This window comes from Cibotium barometz, chromosome 10, assembly GCF_041138505.1.
Source record: "Cibotium barometz isolate CiBa-2024 chromosome 10, ASM4113850v1, whole genome shotgun sequence".
Classification (NCBI taxonomy): domain Eukaryota; kingdom Viridiplantae; phylum Streptophyta; class Polypodiopsida; order Cyatheales; family Cibotiaceae; genus Cibotium; species Cibotium barometz.
The window spans coordinates 21,394,279-21,416,569 of record NC_141055.1 but is presented as its reverse complement, the minus strand read 5'-3'; the positions used below and the strand labels follow the sequence as shown (position 1 = coordinate 21,416,569).

The window sequence follows — 22,291 nt, the reverse complement described above, 5'->3', positions numbered from 1 at the left end:
AATTTATCTTTTCTTTAATAAAAATATCCATTAATTCAATATGCCAAAAATTTTACTTTTACTATTTAAATGATTGAATTCAAAATATCATGGAAATTACTCTTTTATCATTTAAATATTTCTCATGCATAAAATAAATTTATCTAAAATTTCTCTTTAAATTTAAATAAAATATCAATTAATTCCAATATGTTAAGAATTCCACTCTTCCTATATTAAATGATTGAATTCTAAATGTCATGGGAATTCCTCTTTTATCATTTAAATAAAATTACCATAATTTTCTCTTTTTTTAATTATTTAATTATACATAAATCTTTAAAAAATAGTTTTCCATTGAATGTGATGAAAATAATTCTTTTAGCCTAGGATATTCAATCCTAGAATATGGTAGGAAGTCCTCTTTTCACATTATGCATAAGAATGAATTATGTATCAATTTCTTAAAAAATTTGCCATAGCTCCACTGCTATTACTGACAATATTCATTATTTTTTAAAAGAATAAGACTTAGTAGTGTAATTATGATAGTATAACTATCTTTTAACCTTAAATCCAATTTATGGATTTAACTCATAAGATCACCATAATTTACTAGCATATAAGTATAAAAAACCATTTTCTTAACCTCTAGCTTCACAAGCCTAGAGTTTGATTTGTGAATTGAGAATTTCTCCATGAGAAGCATCATTTGAATAGAGAATTGGTCATAGGAATGACCATTCTTTGGGGGAGAGAGAGATAAACATAAAAGCATCCTAATTAACCATAAATGTAAACTTTTTCTAATTATTCATTACAACTCTTAAGAAAAGCTTGATTTGCATTATAAACACTTAATTTAGAAACTTCTTAAGCTTGAGAGGGGTTGAGAAGTGAAAACATTGAGAATAGTAGAGAAAAACCATAAAATTACACTTTACCTCTTGTTTTTGGTTGCTTCTCTATCTTAGAAGAAGCCCCCAACCAATCAATTGGTTAGTGTGTTGAAAGGAAAGCTCCAAGGATGGTTGAAGAGAGAGAGAGGCTCCACTCTCTCCAAAAGTAGAGTATTTTTAAGGGATAATAAAAAATATTATTAGCATAATGAGGGAGGCCTCTAACCAAGTCCAACTAGGTTCTAGAATTTTCCAAGTTCAATTTGGCTAAATTTGGACAAGATTTGTTGGCTCCCTTTTGATTTGGTTTGATCCAGGAGAGAGGAGAGATAAAAATATCACAATTTTTGAGTTAAAAACTCCACCACATGTGTGAAATAGGCGCCTTCGTGAAGTCTCCTTCCCTCCTTACCAAGGTGTCAAAAATGTATCATTATACCAAAATATCATATTTTTTTAGTAATATCTCATAGTTTTTAACTAATAAACCTTGTACTCTATCAACTCTTCATCTTATGTGGGCATTTACTCATTTTGGGGTATTTTCTTTTATTCATTGGAATTATCTCCTGCCCACACTTGGATTAATCCTATTGGCCCATAGGAACCTTAGTTGGACCATAATCCAAAAATTTCTAAAAATCTAGACCCTTAGGCTAAGGTCCTTTTTTATACACATTTTCAATTATTCCAATTGCACATTGGGAAAGTTCTTTTTGAATTTCTGTTTCAAGGGAAACCATTTTAGACACTAGGAGGATTTTTATAGGATATAAGAAGGTGAAGCTTATGCTAGTATGCTCTTGAGTTCTTAACAGCATGGCCTTGTGGGCTAGAAGATGTGGGTTTGTCCATGGTATAGCTAGATGGATGATACTACAAAAGTAGGATCTATTGGGCTCACATGAGGTGTTACCATTTTGCTCATTGTGGGCATTCTTGATTTGGTGGATGTCCCAACTTGTACCTAGGTATTTGAATCCTCTCATGTTTAATGACCCTATACTCTACAATCGCTCCTCCTCTGCTATGGCCCCAAATATCGATTGGACAATCCCTTCCCAACTAATACCATAATCTTGGCATGTGTGGCAAAATCCACAAGAGTCTTTCTTGATGTGTCATACTCCCAAATCATTTGTGATGAGAAGACATTAATCCATGATTTGTAGCAATGGAAAAGACAAAGTAAAAATTATGTATGGAACAAGTTCATCATCCAGTGAGTCTCTTCCTTTGATCCCTTAGGATGAGGACTTGCAATTTGTGAAAAATCAATGGAGAATAGCTTTGAGGCTCACCCTCAAAATATTTCTCAGGAGCTTGAGCAATACCCGAATCCTATTAAGGAAAAAGAAAAAAATATTGAAGCCATTGAGATGATTCAAAAGATTCTACAAGAGTTTGAAAGCATTTATGGACCACTGAGGACTATGCAACGTTGATAGTTCCAGACTTTGAGCAGTTAAACCTCTTTGAATTGCCCAATGATGGCAATGCCAAAGAAATGTCATTGGGAAATACCCAAGGACAAGTAGAAAACTTGATAAACCCTATTCTTGATCATCAAGATCAGCTAGAGTCTCATGATTTTTGGTTGAATCTTAGAAATAGATCTCCTCCAAGATCTAGAGTTCCCTCTATCATCAATGCCACTGAACCTCTTGAAGGGTCAATAAAAGGATCTATTCCCACGCTTCCTAATTACCTAGAGAGTGGTGAGAACTCTGAGGATGGGTGTGGAAAAGAAAGAGGATTTCCACCATTAACAGCAAGATCTATGAGATTTACAAGGCTTGCTAGAAAAGTGAGAAACACAAAATAACCTAGGACATCTAACATGTTGGAATCCCTCTTGTCAACACCTATCAAGATGATATTGGGGGGATTTTTATAAGGTAATCTTACCTTTGTGGGGGTTTGTACAACATTGGTTAAAGAACAAATGTCCAATTGATTCCTTGGACATGGAGTCTGAGGGAGAATTTAATATTGATAGGTATGATAACTCTGACTCTCATGAAATGATGACCAGAGTATTCCTAAGGTACCCATCAACAAACTCGGGTAGTAGTATCAATACTACAAAGGGGAGGATACTAATGCAACCATTCCTATTTCCTATAAAGGAATTCAACTCTCTGCCATCCTTGATGGTGAAGTTGGTGTTAGTATCACAACTAAAGCCTGTTGGATGGGATGGGGTGAACCTCCTTTAGAACCTACAGGTGTATTAGTCAAGATGGCTGACAGCTCTATTGACAAGCCTCTTGGTGTATTAATCAAGATGGCTGATGGCTCTATTCACAAGCCTCTTGGTGTATCAGTCAAGATGGCTAATGGATCTATTGACAAGCCTCTTGGTAAAGTTAGTTGCATAACTATGAATACCTATGGTATGCACTTTTCCCATACATTTGTAATCATGGATTTACCAATTACAGCATAATATTGGGAAGGCCATTTATGAGGCAATTACGAATGATACATGACTGGGGTATGAACCATATTTACCTTTGAAAGAATAAACAAATAATTAGGGTAGATTTGGTGAGTCATAAAGCCCATCCGATGAGTCGACGAACTCCTTTGGAGCTGGACTCAGATACTACATCTCATACTGAAACATCTATATAAATAAGCATATGTATGGTATGCAAGCATAAGGCTGCAAAACTAGAAAGCAAAATCTTTGCTGAAAAGGAAAAGCTCATTGATGAGGGAATAGACATTGGTCTAAGGAAAGTTGAAGCAGGAGTTTCTGAACAACAAAAAGAGATTGCTTCTATTCCGAACAACAAAAAGAGATTGCCTCTATTCCAAACCCCACTTACTGTGAGAAGAACTGGATGCAATTGTTGGCTATGATAAATGTAGTTTCTAACAATATGGGAACCAATTTCTTGAATGCCAATAATGGGGAGATATCTCTTTACATGTTAACTGCTTCTTTGCAAGATGGTGATCCTACTGCTTTTTACCCTATTGGGACAAGTTTAGATGAGGAAATTTCTAAGTGTATTCATAAATCCAAGAAGAATCTTAGAAAAATACAAAAAAAGGCCAGTCACTATCTACCCTATACCCCATCTAGAGCTAGAAAATGAAAAGAATTTCCTTCAGTATGTTGGGGCCATGGTATCCTTTGAATTGATTGAAGCCCTAGGTGATGACCTAAACTAGCTCATTCCAATTCATAAAATAGAGGTGGAACCTTTTAGTCTAATAGCTAGCTAGTTCTAATTTTGAAGACCAAACTTCACAAAAGTTGTTTAGGTCTGCTAGAAATAGAAGGAATAAACTTCTTAAGGAAGCTGAAATAGAAACGAAATGAAATGCCCAAGAAGAAGAACAATTGAAAGAAAATGCTTCTAAGATTCTTGATTATTTCAGGAATTATAATTTGGATGAACGCTTCGTGCAATGTGAGGAAGCTCGATGAACAAAAGAAGAGGGCTCTAAACCATCATTTGAAGTCCCCGTTAAGGTTAAGAAAGTGGACATCGTAGACCTTGTGGTGAAGATCCCAAACCGGTCTACATCGCCCCACAGACTTGACTAAACAGGAAGAGAAGGATCTCATTGATCTTCTCAAGGAATTCAAAGATTTTTTTTCTTGGAAATACTTAGACATGAAAGGGGTTCCTCTCTTGAAGTCTGCAAGCATACTATTCCAAACATAGATGAAAGGGGTTCCTCCTAAAGTCTGCAAGCATACTATTCCAATCATAGTTGACCATGACCAGTGCGACAAAGATCTCGTCCTATGAATCCAAATTATGTCAAATTGGTTAGAGAGGAGATTAATAAATTGATCAATATGGGTTTTATTTATGAGATAAAACACACTGAGTGGGTTTCTCCTATTGTCAATTTGGGTTTTATTTATAAGATAGAACACACTGAGTGGGTTTCTCCTATTGTGGTTATACCTAAAAAGAATGGAAAACTCTGAATGTGTGTTGACATGAAAAAGGTCAATGCTGCGACGATTAAGGATAATTATCCTTTACCATTTACTGAACAAGTATTAGAACGAGTGGCAGGAAAAGAAGTCTATAGCTTCTTGGATGGTTTCTCAAGCTATAACCATGTACAAATAGATCCTGCCAATCGATATAAGACAACATTTATTACCCCATGGGGAACTTATGCCTATAGGGTCATGCCTTTTGGTTTGACCAAAGCTCCGGCCACATTCCAAAGACTTATGTGTATGGCTTTTAACCTAGAGAAATTTCTTGAAATCTTTATGGATGACCTTAGGGTGCACTCATGTTGGAAGGAGCATTTGAATTATTTACGTAAGGTTTTCCTAAGGTGTTACAGACCTTTATCGAATCTCTCTCAACCCTAAAAAGTGTCAATTGATGGTCAAACATGGCATAATCCTTGGAAATATTGTGTCTAAGAGAGGGATCTCTACTGACCTTATCAAGATCCAAGTAATTCTAGAATTACCTCCTCCTACAAATGCCAAAGGAGTACAAAGGTTTATGGGTCATGTTGGCTATTACCGACGATTTATATTCATGTATGCTGATATAGCCCGACCATTGTACAAACTATTGATAGTTTTTGTGATTTTTCACATCCACATTGATGCCTCCGCCTATGCTCCCTATAAGCTTTGCAAGTAGACAATTAAATGAGGCTGAGAAAAACTATACGACCATAGAAAGGGAAGGCTTAGGTATGGTTTATGTAATTAAGAAGTTTAGACACTATTTGTTGGCAAACAAATTTGTGTTCTTTGTAAACAATCAAGCCCTTCTCTATTCAGTTAACAAATTTGTGTTCTTTGTAAACAATCAAGCCCTTCTCTATTCAGTTAACAAACCTTGTACCATTGAAAGGATCACTAGGTGGCTATTGATCCTCATGGAATTTGAATTCTCTATCACACGTGCTTCCAAATCATTTATCCACAGTAACCAATGGTGAACTTGTAGGTGTTGATGAGTGATGACTTGTTTAAATAGACATAGTTCTTGAATGGAGATTTGACATTGTGAACTTTTTAACAACTGGACTACCAACCAATGAACCCTGAACTGTCTAAAGAACAAGAAAGACGATTGGTAAAGTTGGGAGTGCCATATCAACTAATTGCAGGACATTTATATCAGTTAGGCAAGGACAGAGTTCTTTGTATAACTGCATACTAGAGTATGACTATGCAGTTGTCCTTGAGGAAGCTCATAATGGACTAGGCGGTGGACATTTTGGCACGGAAACTACTACACAAAAAGTGCTTCAATCACACCTATGGTGGCCAACCTATTTGGTGATACCTCATAATTTGTCAAGAGATGTGAAGAATGCCAAATATTTGACGCATGGAGAATTCTTTGCATAGATCTGGGATCCTACAATATAAATCGCTTGTAGGGCAGTCTGTTTTCTCACTCAGGTGCAATACATTGACAGACACAATAGGATAAACTCTCGAGCTGTCTTTATGGTTACAGAAGGCCACGAGGAAGATTGGGCATATATAATCTTTAACAACCTCACTGCTTATTGTGCAGACCATAAGTATACAGTTGGTAATCCCTATCTTCTATAGCAAGTTCTGGATTATGGGGCTAGAAAGTTCCTTAAAGAAGAGGGTGTCAACATTCCTACTCTCCTTGGACAAGAAGCTCAAAGGCGAGACCAGGGAGATCAAGGCTCTTAGGGTAGAATCAGCCAACATGTGCAAGGTGAATATTCATCCATGTGTAGAGAAACCCCTATTGTAAACTCTCCACAAGCACAGTCTACATCATCAATGCGACAACAGCAATAGCTGACCTTAAAGGCAAGGGAAATTTTGATTCAGGGATAACCACTCAAATGCCTAAAGAAGTGGCAAAACCCTCTGAACGTCTTACAAAGAAGCAAAGGATTGAAAAGGAAGTCCTAAACCCCAAAGTGTAACAAGTACAAGAGGAGGTCATCAACTCTGTTTGGACTGGGTGGACACAAAACAAGCAGAGGAATCAGGAGTGCAGCTTTTAGAGTTGACAAGGGTAAAAAACCTAACGATTGCAAAATTATACAAACAAAAGGCACTAGACAAGCAACAAGTCATTGACCAACAGAATACTCAAATAACACAGCTCAAAGCCCAACTCCAGGAATCGGCCAACCAAGCAGAGAAAATTAGTGAATTGGTGGCCAACCTTGAAGAGGAAAAAATGTTGTCTTTAAAGTGGACCGCAAATGCTAACATACTTCAAGGTCATTATGAAAAGGTAAAAAAAACAAAACCAAGATCTGATAAGAGAGCTAGAAACTTCAAGAAAAGATCTTGCCTTGGTAACAGCAGCTGGTTCACAGTAAGCTTGCTAAGGAAACGGCTAAGGTAAAAGACTTAACAGCACAATGTAGTGACTTGGAGTGTAGACTACAGAAAGCCAAGGAAAGTCTGGTACAACAGCTTCAAAAGTAGAATGAAGAGGAACTCATGCTAAACCTCAAGCATAAGGCAAAAAAGGACAGTTTATTCCAACAGCTAAAAAAGGCACAAGAAGACTGCACAAAGTATCATGATGAAGCTATGGACAAAGCAAGAGAATTGGAGTCTACTCTCTAGAAGAAGAATCAACATGAAGAGGAGCTTCTCTGGTGGCACAAGGGGAAGGTACATTACTTGATACCATCCCTAACCATGCCTCTTATCTATCTACCTTACCTGTATCCCTGAGAACTCCTACAAAAACCCAAAATTTTTACACCTCTAGCCTTTTATTGTCTATGATTGTGAAAGACATAGACTTTGAGACTCCTTTGAACAACGATGTAGTGCAGTGGATTTTTAAAAATATGTCAACAAAAATCCCCAACATTTGTAATGGTCATTCTTCATGGGGATATTAGTCTAGAAAGCCCTAGTGATCTCTTATTGCATCCTATAGTTATCAATTTTAAGACCTCGGTTAGGGTGCTTCTAAATTCTCAAGATTTCTCTTAAGAGGGTGAACTCATCAATTTAGGTTTACTTGAAGATTTAATCTTTGAAGCCCAAACATCTAGAGACCACTTAGATCAAAGCCTAACTTGGATGCAACTTTATGGACCTTATGAGGCTAGGGACGCGGGATCCTTGTATTTAAGTGTTAAGGTAGAGCAATCTTTATCACCCCTTGGGCATATGGAAATTATTCCGACTCATTACATTGCATTTGGAAAGCCTAAAACGAGGGGGAAATTCTTTAGAATTTGATTTGCCTCATGCCAATTACCCCTCCATTGATGAAATTGAAGTCATTCAATGGGAAAATGATTTTAAACAACACTCCAATGGCAAGCCACCTAACCCAGAAGAAGATGAAGGGCCGGGTAGAGCTTTAGACAGATTAACATACCCATATGTCACTGCGTTCCTTGTGAATGCTTAGCCACAATTGTCAACAGAGGGAGGTTCTAAAGGCGATAGTGAAGGTAACAGTAAAGAAGATAAAGCTACACTAATGCCAGTCATGCAGGAGAACTTGACTTGCCTTTACAAGATTTGCATAACAACACTAAGGAATGGGCCTATGTAGTCCAATGGGAAATAATGGGTCTCACACACATTTTAAGAAGTCTTATGCAAATAGTGGAAGGGCGCTCTACTTTGTAGTATGACTTCAAGCAGGGATGATATAAATTTGATACTATCTTTTCTACCCTATTATGCAATTCCCCCTCTCCCCTTTGGAATTTTCAGCCAAGAATATGGGATAAGGGATCCAAGGAATCTTTTACTATGGCCAATGCACCCATTTGTTCTTAATTTTCAAGCATGGGTGAGATTCATTACTTTCACGCAAATATGGTATGATGAGGAAGGGCCGATAGAGCTACAAGCCCCTATGGTGTTGTACAGTTTTAGAAGTTCCTCATAATAGTAGATAAAGGACAGTGTCAGGTGGTTGGAAGCTTATGGCATGCAGGAATCCAGGCAAGTCTATGAACACTTGAAGGATATAGATAGTGTTATGTATCACCCTTTGGGAATAGTGAAGTCATTTTATGAAATTTATCGATTCCTAAAAGGAATGCTAGCAAGAGAAGCCCAAGGGTTAGATTGGAAAGTGGACTTAATTAACTACCCCAAGGTAGAAGATGTGGAGGTTCCTCATTTGCATTCCTTGAATAATATATTGGGAGAGCTAAGACAAGAATCTCAGACAAATAACCAAAGACTCACGGAGCTTACTTTCTAAGGGTTAGATTGGAAAGTGGACTTAATTAACTACCCCAAGGTAGAAGCTGTGGAGGTTCCTCATCTATATTCCTTGTATAATATATTGGGAGAGCTAAGACAAGAATCTCAGACAGATAACCAAAGACTCATGGAGGTTACTTACCCTTGCATTGAGGTAAGAAATAGCATGGAGTTTATGCCTATAGTGAAAGAAGGACTACAAATAGTACCTTATGAGGGTCCACCATGTGCAGTAGTAGGAAAACACAGCTTGGTGGAGGTAAACATCTCAAATTCCTATGGAAGAACAAGTTGATCTAGAGATGGATTTTTCCTGATCCCACAGATGACACAACATCCAACAAAACAGAGCAACAGCCTAGGTATAATATCTTTGACCCTGAGTAAGCAGTTCCTGATACTATCGTGAAAATCAAAAGAAGATATGTTCACTCAGATGCCAAAGGAAACTTACTTGGAATTAATCAAAGAAGGAAACCCTCGGCCATAGCTTTTCTTTGAGGCATTTATGTATGTAAGCACATTTGATCCTCAATGCCCATATGATCCTACTTTGGGAGTCAAAACACCCACATCAGAAATGATGGACAAGAGGCCTTATTTGGCCTATCAACCTAGGGGTGATATAGCACAGCATGTAAAAAGGCATAGATGGAAAGCCAGAGACCTATGGGAGCCCATATAGGAAAAAACACACTATTTAAGAACCCTCACATGGCAGATCTTCTTGATGTATAGGTGGTTGCTTTCTTAATATAATATTCTTTTGGAAAGATAGAAGAAGGAACATCCAGTGGAGGAAAGAGGTGGTTATACACTACCTGCAAGGTGCAATGAAAGGCCAACGATATGGGAGGATGCACAATCGGAATGGAGACAAAGCTACCTACAAGTGGATCACTATGCATATGCCTATTATTATTCACCAAGGAACCTTCGTGTCAATCCATACTTCATGCCACACCATAGAAGGTGGAATAGGGAAGTCTTCAAATCTAAATGAGCCCCATTGTATCTTTAACTATCCTAAGTTCCACCCGTCAACCTTCGTAGATATACACACAATGAGGAGCCACCTTGAGAAAGTGTACTATGCATGATGGAGGCAGATACCTAATCCTACTTTTATGGCAATTGTTTGATTTATACAACTTACTATAACACTTTTATATGTTCCACAAATAGGCACAAGATGGGGCAGAGAGCAATTACTGTATGATCTCAATGATGGACCTAATGAGGATGTGGTGGCTTTCTATTGCCATCGTCTCAAGTTTCTACCCGAGTGCATGCTTTGTGATTTTAAGAAAATGGTAGATACATAATTCTGGACACCCTACAAAGCTTTCAAAAGAACCTAATACTCCTTGGAATTAAGGCATTTTCATTAGCAACATGCTACCAAAAAAAAATTGTAATATCCAGTCACCTACCTAAAAGTGGTAGGCATAAGAGTTCAAGTCTAGTCACCAGTAGGTTTTATGTCCACTGGCATAGTCTTACAAGTGCATCAAGTTGCTAGTTGGTTTTCTAATCACTAGCATAGTCCTTCCATGTTGCATATGCATTTGCCTCCAAAATCCTCTCACATGCTAGAGGTGTCGCCAATCTAAGCATTAGCATAAGAGTCTAATGTCGCCTAAGATTTTCTAGTCAAGGGCATAGTCTTGCGACATGGCATCATGCATAGCACTTCCTTGTACATATCTACATATTGCATATCCAAATATAATAAAATAACATAAAAATTATAAAAACTCAAAATCTTGAAACTCGCTACACTCAAAATCTTGAAACTCGCTACACTCACGCACTGTGTACTTTTATCTTAAGATTAGAAGCCTTGACATCATAGGCCATCCAAGTACATTTTGGATGGGGGGGGTCTTGGTAGGATATTCCTGGCCCAAGATACGACCCATCGCCTGGATTACCACTCAATTTCTCTTCTTACACAACATGCTATTCATTTTACTAAAGCCAAGAGTAAGTACATATGTATGTGCATAAGTATAAGCAAATAAGAGTGCCTAATGCATGTACTTGAAAAATACAGTGTTTATATGCTTCACACCAATTTCAACATCGACAACCAATCTATACTGCTACATCATGCAGTTATCTCAAAAACCTTCCAAGGATCTTATACTTCACAAGCCCTATTCTCATTGCCACACTTAAGAAATCTTAATCATCAATTTAGCAACATTGAGGCCTCTACAACTACAACCCAATGATCTCTTTAATTTCCCTAGACTTTGATTTTCCCTGATTTAACGGCGATTGATCTTCAAATTTCCCTAGACTTTGATTTTCCATGCATAGGTCCGAGGACAGGGACCTACTTCACACAAGGAGAGATGTTAAATGCATTTCCAATGGCGGTTAACTGGGAGATTGGTTTAGGCGAGCCCACCAACATATTTTTCAAAGGCCATCTAAGCTAAGCAAGTGGTCGCCATTCATCAAGCTATTTCAAAAGGGTCACTTGTAATTTTTGAACCACCTGAGCGGGTTTTTTAGCACACTTTGTGTAACATTTTATGGATTTTCTCCACTCAAATGAGCACATCACGATGTAAACAATGAATGTCCAAGCTAAGTATAATATCAGCATCACATACACATGTACACTAGTAGGTGTAGACACACATAGTTCTCATTTTTACACAATGGTCGCCCAAGTTTGGGTGCTCGGCCACTTATTAATTTTGTATAAATAACAATGTAAGGAATGAGAACACACACTTCCCTTGTGAAATCTTACATCTCTTATGTGCCTCTTGTTCTCTGATCCTCTTGCTAGAGAGAGAGAGAGAGAGAGAGAGAGAGAGAGAGAGAGAGAGAGAGAGAGTGTGTGTGTGTGTGTGAGTGTGTCTTGCAAGCTATTTGATTACACCACCATGGCTATGGAGCTATGAGCGAGTATGTCCAAGGAGTCTACATCAAACATTGTTGGTGACAAGCGATGGAGAGTGCATCCACAACACTAGCTACTACTACAAGTGGCTAGAGAGTCTCCTTGGAGAGCTCTAAATGGGTTAGCACAAGCATCCCCATCACAAGTAAGTATTTCTCTCTTAATCCTAAGATTAATCTCTCATTAGTGTGTGCATAGCACTTCTGTGAGCATTGCCTTGGTGAGTGGGAGGATAAGCTTAACAGAGAACGTTCCCTTATACATATATAATTTTATTTTATTGTAAAGGGAGATGGCAACCAACGCCCCTCTAAAGACCCTCTCTCCAACCTTACCTGCTCTCACTCCCTCTCCCTCATGCACCCTCTCATCACCCCCCTCTCCTCTCAGTATAAGCAACACATACATTCTTGGTTCCTCCTTCATGCCTTCCCACACAACCCATTTCATCTCATGACTCCTATCAGCTATCTTCCCTTTCACAATATTGACCTCTCCACCTCCTACCTTATCATCGAGGTCATAGACTCCGTCATCCTGACCACCAATCAGAGAAGATGAATTTATGTGCCAAGCTCAAGGTAGACGGTTGGGAGGTAGTCGACCATGCGCAATGATGAGACCAGTCGGTTCTCGACAATGCAAGATTGGTTTGGAAAGGTTAAAGGTGACGATGCAAAAAGATGAGGTAAAATATAGTTTACACCCAAGAAACACATAAAGTGAATGTAGATTATCAGCTACTACTTGTATTCAAGTTATCCATTTTCATTATCTTTTCATTTCTATTCGAAACTGCAAGTAAGTCAATCTTAACTCAAAATCTTTTTAGTTCAGTACTTGGGATCATAGTTAAAATTGGTTTTGTTAATGAAGACTTGAGTTGATTGATAGAATTATACAAAATAAGGTTTTCACCCTCGTTAATTTTCTTGGGTTGTGACTGAATCGTCTATAGTTGGCTTGCCCATCATAGAATAGAACTCGATTCCTTCCAAGGGTTAATTTGTACCTAAGAGGCTATATGATTTCTCAAGGTCTAGGATTTGGCTTGGGAATGCCATTGTTCTCTTGAGCTCCAGGACAAGATCTTAATTGTTAGTCATTGATTAAAACTAGGATTGTTTACTGTATATTATAGAGAAGTGACTATTCTTCTTATAGAAAGGCAACTATCTTATATGGGATTATTTATTTTGGTTTTATAAAGATGTTCATCAACATGATCTCAAAGTGTGAATGATGATGACGATGATGAATTTTTGAACTAGGAAACTTCCCTAGGTTAACCACTCCGATGTGATCTGTTTATTGATCGGTCTAGGGAAACCGGGTACTCCTCACTTGGGACAACCCACTCTAGAAATACTTAGAGATCGGGGAAACTGCCTTTGTTGGTGGGTAACCCACCACAGGGCGAGACGAGGGTTCTTTCTAGTAGTTACAAGTTTGAGCTATAAAGGTCTTCCATAGAAAGAAGAGAGTGAAGGGGACACTTCTTGTTCTACTATGCGAGTGATTTTTTGTCACGACGGTTGTCAACTCTAAATTGTTTTATGACTTAGTGAGAGCCGAGGGATTGGAGAATCATTGGGAAGCGGGTGGTTGGGTGGACCTGATGAGTCGGGTGGTTGGGTGGCCCTGATGAGTCGGGCGTTTCCTTACAAGAGACTAGAAACCGAAATAAGATCTTTGATATATTAGGTAGGACCCCCAATCCTATGGACATCACTTATAGATCGGATCGTGCAGAAGAGGCACCAAAGAGGTAGATCTCAAATGGGTTGGGATGAATCTTACCAAGTGGGGTGTCTCCCTATCCTTGGTGATGGGACGGGCGGGTATCTTACAAAATTTTTAATCCAAACTGAATTTTTTGACCCAACCTTTGATTTCTAACGCCATATCAAATGGGCTTCATTTATCCAGAGTTTCCAACCCGTTATCCAATATCAACTAGGGAATGAAACATTTTGGTAGATGCTTTAAGTAGGCATCCTAGTGTCCATAACATCTCTATGATTGAGAGTGAGCCCTTGAGTCCTATGAGAGGATCCTATGAGCATGACCCTAATTTCTCCAAAGTTTGGATCAAGCTTAGAAATAATAATTGGAACCATATTGGTGATTACTCGTTTCATGATGATGGTTACCTCTTCTTTTAGAAGAGATTATGTATTACACAACCTTTCAAACAGTTTGCATTAGAGGAAATGCGTCAATAACCACCATAGACGGGTCATCGAGGTGTCTCTACTACTTTGCAATTAGTGTCTAGAGAATTCTTTTGGCCTTATCTTAAACAAGATGTGGCAAAATTTGTGGCTGAATGTTCTATTTATCAAAAAATTAAAAGCTATAAAGGTAAGACCTAAGGACTTCTCACACCTCTACCAATTCCTAAATGAACTTTAGGAACATATATCAATGGACTTCATTATGGATTTGCCTACTATATCCTGTTACTATGACATGATTTAGACTATAGTGGATTGTCTAAGTAAGCAAGCCTATTTCTCACCTTGTAAAAAAACATTAACTTCTCTCAGCAAGCCATAATCATTTTTATCAAGCAAATTGTTGTGCCTCGTGGTTTGGCAGAACGCATTGTTTCTAACAAAGACTCTAGATTCTGCAATAATTTTTGACTCACTCTTTTCTCTAACTTAGGCACTAAGTTAGACTTCTCCACCGCTTTCCATCCGAAAACGAGTGGACAGATTGAGGTTACCAATAGCACTATCTTGGGACTACTTAAAGCCTATGTTGCCCAACAACCTAGTTCATGAAATAAGTACATTCATCCGTCTACAATTTACATATAATAATGCTTCTCATTCGGCTACTATTTGAGCACCTTCCAAGATCATATATGGAAAAGCTATGCCTATTTCAGCTACAAGACTTTTCCACAAAATCGAAGCTGCTAATTAATTTGCGATCGATTTTAGTCGCATTTTGAGTGAGGTAAGACATTCTATTGCACATACTCAAGAGCAATATATTAAGAGAGAAAACTGTAAACATAAAGCTCTCTTTTAAAATTAGAGATTATGTAATTTTGAGAATTGAGAAACGTTGACTTAAGAGTGTTAAAAAATTCCCAACTGTTAAGCTCGTCTCTTTTAAGATGATTCACAAAACCAGAGATTATATACTTTTAAGAATTGAGAATGTTAACTTAAGAGTGTTGAAAAATTCCTAGTTGTTAAGCTCGTCCCAAGATTTTATGGACCTTTTAAGGTGATTTACAAAATTAATGATATTTCTTACATATTAGAATTACCTTCTCATTGTTAAATTCATAATTAGTTTCATGTTGATTTGCTTAAACCTTTATGGGAATCACTTCCCACTCATCCTATGTATAAGGATCCACCTCTTATTAAGGGTGAGAAAGAAGTTTTGATTCCAAATACTATCATTGACCCCAACAGATTACATCGACCCATATTGGCAAGTCAATATGTCAAATATTTATTGACATTCAAAAATATGGGTATCTAATAAATATTTTTGTGCCTTCCTTGAACCCCTCCGTTCTTTTCAACAAACCTGCAATTGAGGGTAATTGCAAACTCAAGCAAGAGGGAATGTTATGAGAATGTTTTTTAAGCCCTCTTAAAAATATTATTCTACCTTCAAATAATTCGGAGATGCTTGGATTATCTTTGCATCATACAGTTGATATCATGGGTGATGCCATTTCAAATATTAATACATTTGGTGCATATTGGCATATGCTTGCGACTTCTTATGTTTGTTGTAGTTATATGGCGAGATGATTCTTGGAGTACTTACACCTAATGAACATGTGTGTGGTGATGGTTTGTATGCTATGGAATAATTACTAATTTATTGTTGGATATTTTATAGATTAAGAGGACCCTAAAGATCGAGGCAAAAGTGCATAAATTATTATTTTTGGAAGATCTTCATTATTTTGGACAAGCTTTATATTTATGTGCTAGCTTGTGCACATCCATTTATTTATTCTACAAGCTTAGACTTGAAGCATAGACTGGCAAATATTTATTTTGTAAAGCTCAAAAGCTTTTCCCTACCCCCAAGTAATCTAATATTTTTAAGAGCTCTCTATTTTGGGTAAAGAGAGAGCGTCATGCAAGAAAAAGCACAAGTTTTATATTTTTGGAGACAATGGCCTAATTTGACAATTGAATGCTTAAAAATACTCATTTATGGGAAATAGGCCACACGCGAGGGGAAAAGATTGCACCCAATGTTGTAGACAAACAAAAGAAATCTTAGCAAACAAAGTAACAGCCTAAGACACATAGAGACATAGAAAACACTCAAAGAGAGGTATCCCTCTGTGTTTTAGGGAGGGGATGTGCACCTGAATGAGGAATTTCGATTTTCAACCTACTTGTCCTTGTTAACCTGAATTCATATATAAAGAACGTCCAAATAGAAAGGCCTCTACGCATTAAGAGAGAGAGAGAGAGAGAGAGAGAGAGAGAGAGAGAAAGTGTGTTTCCATAATGGAACCCTATAGCTATGAAGAGTGGAGTGCATTAATGCACATGGGTTCTCTCTTCTCTTCATAAGTTATAAGATTATATCAAAGAGCTTCTTGAAGAAACCAACATATAAAAGAGTCATTTGACGTTTATAGGAGCTCATGATACCACCTGAGAGCTCATAAGATCTCTTATGGGAGTCTCATGATAAAGTTGTTTTACTTCTATATAAGCTCTATGTACTCTCACGATCTCCTAGAATCCCCAATAAGCGCATACAATGTCACCTTGGCTCTAGAAGCCCATATGACCTTTTATACGCTCTTGTGAGATCCACCTATGTGCATTGTGTGTGTGTGTGTGTGTGTGTGTGTGTGTGTGTGTGTGTGTTCTTACAAACACGCACACAGACACACACATGTACAACATTTAATGTATACTTTATTATATAAGAATCCTTCGATTATCTTTTTACTCAAATATAAACATACCGGGTGAGGTGCCTTAAAATTTGAGTTTTGATTTTCCCTTGCATAGCATAAGAAACAAGCTCTTGGAATGGGTTGAAACACGCCTCTACATCTAGTCAAACTTGGCAGCGCAAAAAAAAACAAAAACAAACAAAAACAAAAAAAAAACCAAAAAAAACCACCGAGCAGAAACAAGCAACAGGTACTCTAACCAACACGGGTGGTAACAAAATTGTCTTATTTACCAACACATGCCGCATCCAATGTGCTGCATCCGACTGTAACCATAGTTTAACATAAGACTTGTGCAGACAAGCACCATGAAACATACGTGTAGCAAGTACTTGCTGATGATGTTAGCATCCCACATAGCGACGTTAGTTGGGGACAAGGCTTCAAAACTCTCTATAAAGTTCCAGTCTCAGCTAGTTGGTGTTCTCATCCGCATGTATTTGCTTTAGTTTAATGTGTGACAGATTTGTGTTCGGTAATGCTTGCTGATGAAGATATCATTCCATACACAATTGGGCACAAGCCTTCAATTCCAGTCTCAATTGGGTCGGTGTTCTCATTGTGCACGAATTAATTTGGTTTAGTATGACACAGAAACACTACAAAACTTGTACCAAACAAAGAGGCGTTGTGTTCTCTATAGGTTCCAAGTACTATTCTAGTTAAAAACCTATTCAGAATTCAAAATCAAAGCCTTTATTTCTGTTTGGAATCCCAATTTATACCCTTGCAAAGTTCATACTCTCAGCTGGAATAACGAGTGCACATTCAAACTAAATCTGAGGCTAATGCAATTGATTGCTACTACAGTTTAAGACAAGCACGTAGATTTCAGATGGTGCATGCATAAAGTAAGCGGTCCTATGAGAGGCAAAGATCAGTGTGAGATCTTTCTGCTCACACAATAGTTGAAAACTTGAAGCATGTCCATGCAAAATCTTTTCCTAGAAGAGAGTATAATGCACTCCTGCAATGAGCTGATAAGTCTTAATAATTTGCAGTTTTGAGATGAACAGAAATAGTACATCAAAATTAAAAAGCTACAAGAGTCAGTAAAGCTCGTCTACAGTTACGGCTACGGCATACATCAAAATTAAACAGCTACGAGAGTCAGTAAGGCTCATCTACAGTTATGGCTAAGGCATACTTATTGCCTCAACTAGCCTGGTTAGACAGCTACCAGCCGAATGATTGTGATTTGTAGCCATGTTAGAGCTAGGTTTCACGCATTCATGAATTAGCATAGCGTGTCCTTTAACCTGGATAGACAGGAAAGAGCAGAAGGTTTACTCACACTGCTATGGGAGATGCTGGTTCAGATCCATTAACAGATGGTAACGACGCACTGTCTTCCTTTGTTAGAGCCACAAAATTCACAGGTGCAACAGGTCGGGCCCTCTCTTTTTTCCCATCCTTCCCAAGCCGCACTGGAGTTACGCCATTCACACGGGGAACGAGCATGTCTGTATTGCCTGGTTGTGGCATTCCCCCAGCAAGCGAGAGGCGCCTGCTCGCTGACATATCTACAGACCCATTCATACGAGCACCAGGAGTTTTTTTAGCACTAGGTGGCTTGTTGGGGCTTGGTCTTGAACCGAAGAATGTTTCCTGCTCGGTGATTAGCTGCTCTTGTAGCTTTTTGTGATCCTGAAAGCCATTTCCATATAAAGTAAATGCTGAGCACATAAAAACTGCAGAATCTTGCAGTACCACTGAAATTACTCGAGCATAAAACATCAGAAGAGATTCAAACATACCCGTGCACGTCGTTTCTCCTCTTCTTTTTCTTGCCGTAATAAACTGTATTCGTCAAGCATGTCCAGCAGGTGTACCTGCAGACATTCCATCACATACAAAAGTATGAGTTTGAAGACAAAAAAGGCAGTAGAGAGACCAAGATTCAAGGGAATGACACTTACCCCATCGTACACAAAAGGGAAGCCATGCTCCTCCTCCCATGCTCTAGTCTTTGCTACCAAGGAATCAACTAAGGCTGTACAGAAAATCAAAAAGCAAGTGAGACCATGAAGAATCTACAAAAAAGACACAGTCAATGCAACACTACAAACCTGGCAGTTTGTTCACAGTCACTCGGGCACGTTCCGCACGCTTCAAATTAAGGTGTGCACCCCTGGTGGCATTATACCTGTTCTGATCCTGGAAAAGGCACACAACCAATTTCAAATATACTGCTGCAGTCTGCAGGCAGAACATTGAATACCAATTGAAATCTCATGAATGCATTATGGCTCACCCTGTTGTAATCTTCAAGCCAGCTTTCCTCCTCACAAGCTGCCATCCATTTCTCCACCTTTTCCATTATCTCCTTCCTACTGAAGGCCTCATCTTTTGCCTTGCTAATTTGGTGGTCCATGCTTGCCAGAAGTTCAGATGGGTCAAACATACCTTAAACAAAGAAAACCCTTACTACCATCAGTCCAACTGTCCACAAAAAAAAAAAATGGAACAGGGATAGCCTATTCACAGACGCAATAGCTTAAGACCAACTAATGAAAACTGCAGACAGATGCCAGTCACGACACCCACCAGAATCAATTATAGCCATTAGCTTTTCATGCGTAGTGTTGGGATCAGGATCCATGTGAGCTTGTCTACAGATTTCATCCAGTTCTTCTTGCTTTTTCATGACCAGCTCCTTTGTTTTGCTTGCTTTCAGTGTATCCAACCTTTCAACTTCAACCTCTGCCTGATTCATCCAAAATGTTAGCAGCAGGCTGTCAGTTACACCAGCTAAGTTTTACAAATAATGAAACATGCAATATCATTACAGCACCAATCACCTGTTCAATGTTATCAATAGCAAGGGCCTGCGGAGCACAGACTTCATCTTCTGGCATGCTAAGAATGCAGGTGACATGTTGGAACAGTTGCTGCCCCTCAATCGGGGTATCCATTAGACTCCACATTTCAATTAAGGAGGTCCCCAAGTCTTGAAGCTGGAATTAGCAAAGAATGGATGAGCACTAACAAAAAGGTCATTCAAAAGGTCATGGTTTTAATGGGGCTGGATGATTCTTTTTAAGACCAGTTGGCATACCTTCTTTATTCGTTGTTTTTTCTCCTGCTTCAAAGATGAAACAGTCTTGGCCAACCTATGGAGGGTTTCATTGCTGATGCTTTTGGACTGGCCAGATGTGGATTCATCCAAACTTGGATGCACTTCTGTGACAGTCTTAAAAAAATCCATGCCAAGAACAGCACAAAGTTCATGGACTGTGTTTACATAGTCCAGAACTTTATGCAAACGTTCGCTCTGTGTTACATAGAGATGCATCATCATCATAGGTGCTGGCAAATTCAGCCTAAGTAGTACCTGAAATGCTGATGGTTGAGGAAAACTTTTATGCTAACCTTTTCTTTCTGAAGAGCTTGTAGCTGAGAATTATACTCATCGAGCCTTTTCAAGGACAAATCCTCCTCTGTAGCAGGAGAGTATGCACCACTCTCATTTGGCTGAGCCAAACCTAGGATTTCGACAGTAATTCTCTCAATGTGCGCCTTCACATCAACAAATTGTCGCATGCGCTCTTCCTGCTTCCGCCGCAGGTCATCTAACTGTGGTTGTACGGCAGTCAGCTGCTCTTTCAAAGTTCCCACTCGCTTCTCTGACTGAGGAGGGGGGGGGGGGGGGGGACAAAAAACAAAAAGGAAGATCTGAGATAGACCAGCTCTGAATGTATGCAATCCAGCTGCTCTTACACCGTCTTCTCCAGCTGGGAAAAAAACAAGATCTACGCTATAACATCATTTGCCTCCTGATGGCTGATCTTAGAGAAAATAGAACTGTTGGTACAGTAGGCCTGAAAGGAGATGAGGCAAGGAGGGGTACATATCTAAAGGGGGTGCAAAGGGAAATTCTTAAGGGCTTACCCGTCCAAGCAAGGGCCGATCACCAAGACGAGAAATGAGAAAGGCAAGCTCGGCCTCAGAGTCTGCAAGAGCTTTGAGCAGGCGAGCCCTGGCGTTGCTGGCCTGGTCGACTTTCCGCCTGTACACCTGCAAGCACTCCTGTTCCAGCTGCAGCAGCATCTGGTCCCTTTCCGCATCGCTCTCCCCGACCTCATCCCAGATGTGCTGCTTCCCCCAAAATCCCTCTCTCCCCTTGAAAATCGAACTTCCTTACAGCACCAAAGCTTCACGCACACACGCACAGACAAGTCCTAAAAAACAGTTAAAAACGACCCGCACCTGCAGTTCCCGGAGTAGAGAGCCGCAGGTTGTTTCAGTTTCTCCGTTCACCATCTCCACTGCTGCAGGGCTTTCTAGAGTTCTCACAGAGCAAGGTCTGCAGAAAAGATGACGATTACCAGAAGGCAATCCGGCAGAACGAAGGTGAAAGACCAAGGGGGAAAGGGCAACAATGTACCTTGTCAGATGCGAAGGTAAAGTCCTTCTCGCTGAATGTGTACGCTAAAGAAAGCTGCTTGGCACAGGCGTTCTGGCATGGCGTTCTATCGAAATGCACATACAGAGGGAAAGCTATCTTCTAAGCTCAGAAAAAGTTAGGGTTTTGGACTGTGAGCTCAGTTGGAAACATGCAGTTGTGGAGCATCATGCAGCTGCAAAGCAGGCGAGGCTGTGTATTGGGGAGTGTGTATCCCCAGGAAAAGCAAGTTTCGGTGATTCAAGCAGAGCAGTCATTTCTGTAAAAAAAGGTGCCAGCTCACAATTTGCTGACGTGGTGTCCCTTGGCCCCACATTGTTATTTATGCCATGTCATCTTGGTTTTCCTATTTTCTCTGAGTTCCTTTGAGATTCATGACCCACATAATTCAATGATGTCTGTGCCTAAAGCATGAGGATGTAAAATTCATCATTTTCTCAATCTTGTTCAAAATGAGAAGGATGACAAGGGGCAGGACCCACGTTGAAAAAATTATGTCAAAAGTCTAAGGTTGGATAGATAGCCTCAGTGGGGTCCAATTACGGCTACTTGTCGTCGAAGATGAATGGGCTAGGGTCAAGCCCCACATCTGAAAGCATTGTGTCAAAAGTCTAAGGTTGGATAGATAGCCTTAGTAGGGTCCAATTATGACCATTTGTCAAGGATGGATGGGCAATATGTTAGCACAGATAGGCAAATATTTATCGACCAACCTACAAGTCCCCCACTAGTTAGCAGGTTGTGTGGGCGTGCGAAACTTAAGATCACCATTAGGCTTTCCTTTTTATGCCTATTTTGCATATTTTATGGTTTTTTAGATGTATTTTATGTTAATAATTCCCTCTAAAATGTCAAAAATTTACTAGAATTTGTGATTTTCTTGAAATTAGGTAGCTCGTCAAAAAATCACCACCTACACCATGACCAG

At 39.0% G+C, this 22,291-nt stretch overlaps 1 protein-coding gene across 1 annotated transcript; it reads right to left on the bottom strand.

Moving 5' to 3' along the window:
* Positions 1 to 17,934: 17,934 nt before the first annotated feature.
* Positions 17,935 to 21,600, bottom strand: LOC147634658 (65-kDa microtubule-associated protein 1-like). The gene is made up of 12 exons (XM_086803795.1): positions 21,346 to 21,600; positions 21,168 to 21,264; positions 20,850 to 21,053; positions 20,331 to 20,588; positions 20,017 to 20,232; positions 19,760 to 19,915; positions 19,506 to 19,665; positions 19,213 to 19,364; positions 19,028 to 19,115; positions 18,878 to 18,951; positions 18,716 to 18,790; positions 17,935 to 18,605 (listed from the first exon to the last, which is right to left on the bottom strand). The coding sequence occupies exons 2-12, from the start codon at positions 21,219 to 21,221 to the stop codon at positions 18,249 to 18,251; spliced, it is 1,794 nt and encodes a 597-aa protein (XP_086659921.1). The 5' UTR covers positions 21,222 to 21,264; positions 21,346 to 21,600; the 3' UTR covers positions 17,935 to 18,248.
* Between the last annotated feature and the right edge of the window lie 691 nt (positions 21,601 to 22,291).

Excerpts from the sequence above, each read along its gene's own strand:
- LOC147634658 (XM_086803795.1), bottom strand. The coding sequence starts at position 21,221 with ATGGTGAACGGAGAAACTGAAACAACCTGCGGCTCTCTACTCCGGGAA. Across the intron at positions 21,054-21,167 it reads CTCTACTCCGGGAACTGCAG|CACATCTGGGATGAGGTCGG; the intron begins GTGCGGGTCGTT and ends TGGGGGAAGCAG. Across the intron at positions 19,916-20,016 it reads AAAAACAACGAATAAAGAAG|CTTCAAGACTTGGGGACCTC; the intron begins GTATGCCAACTG and ends TGCTAATTCCAG.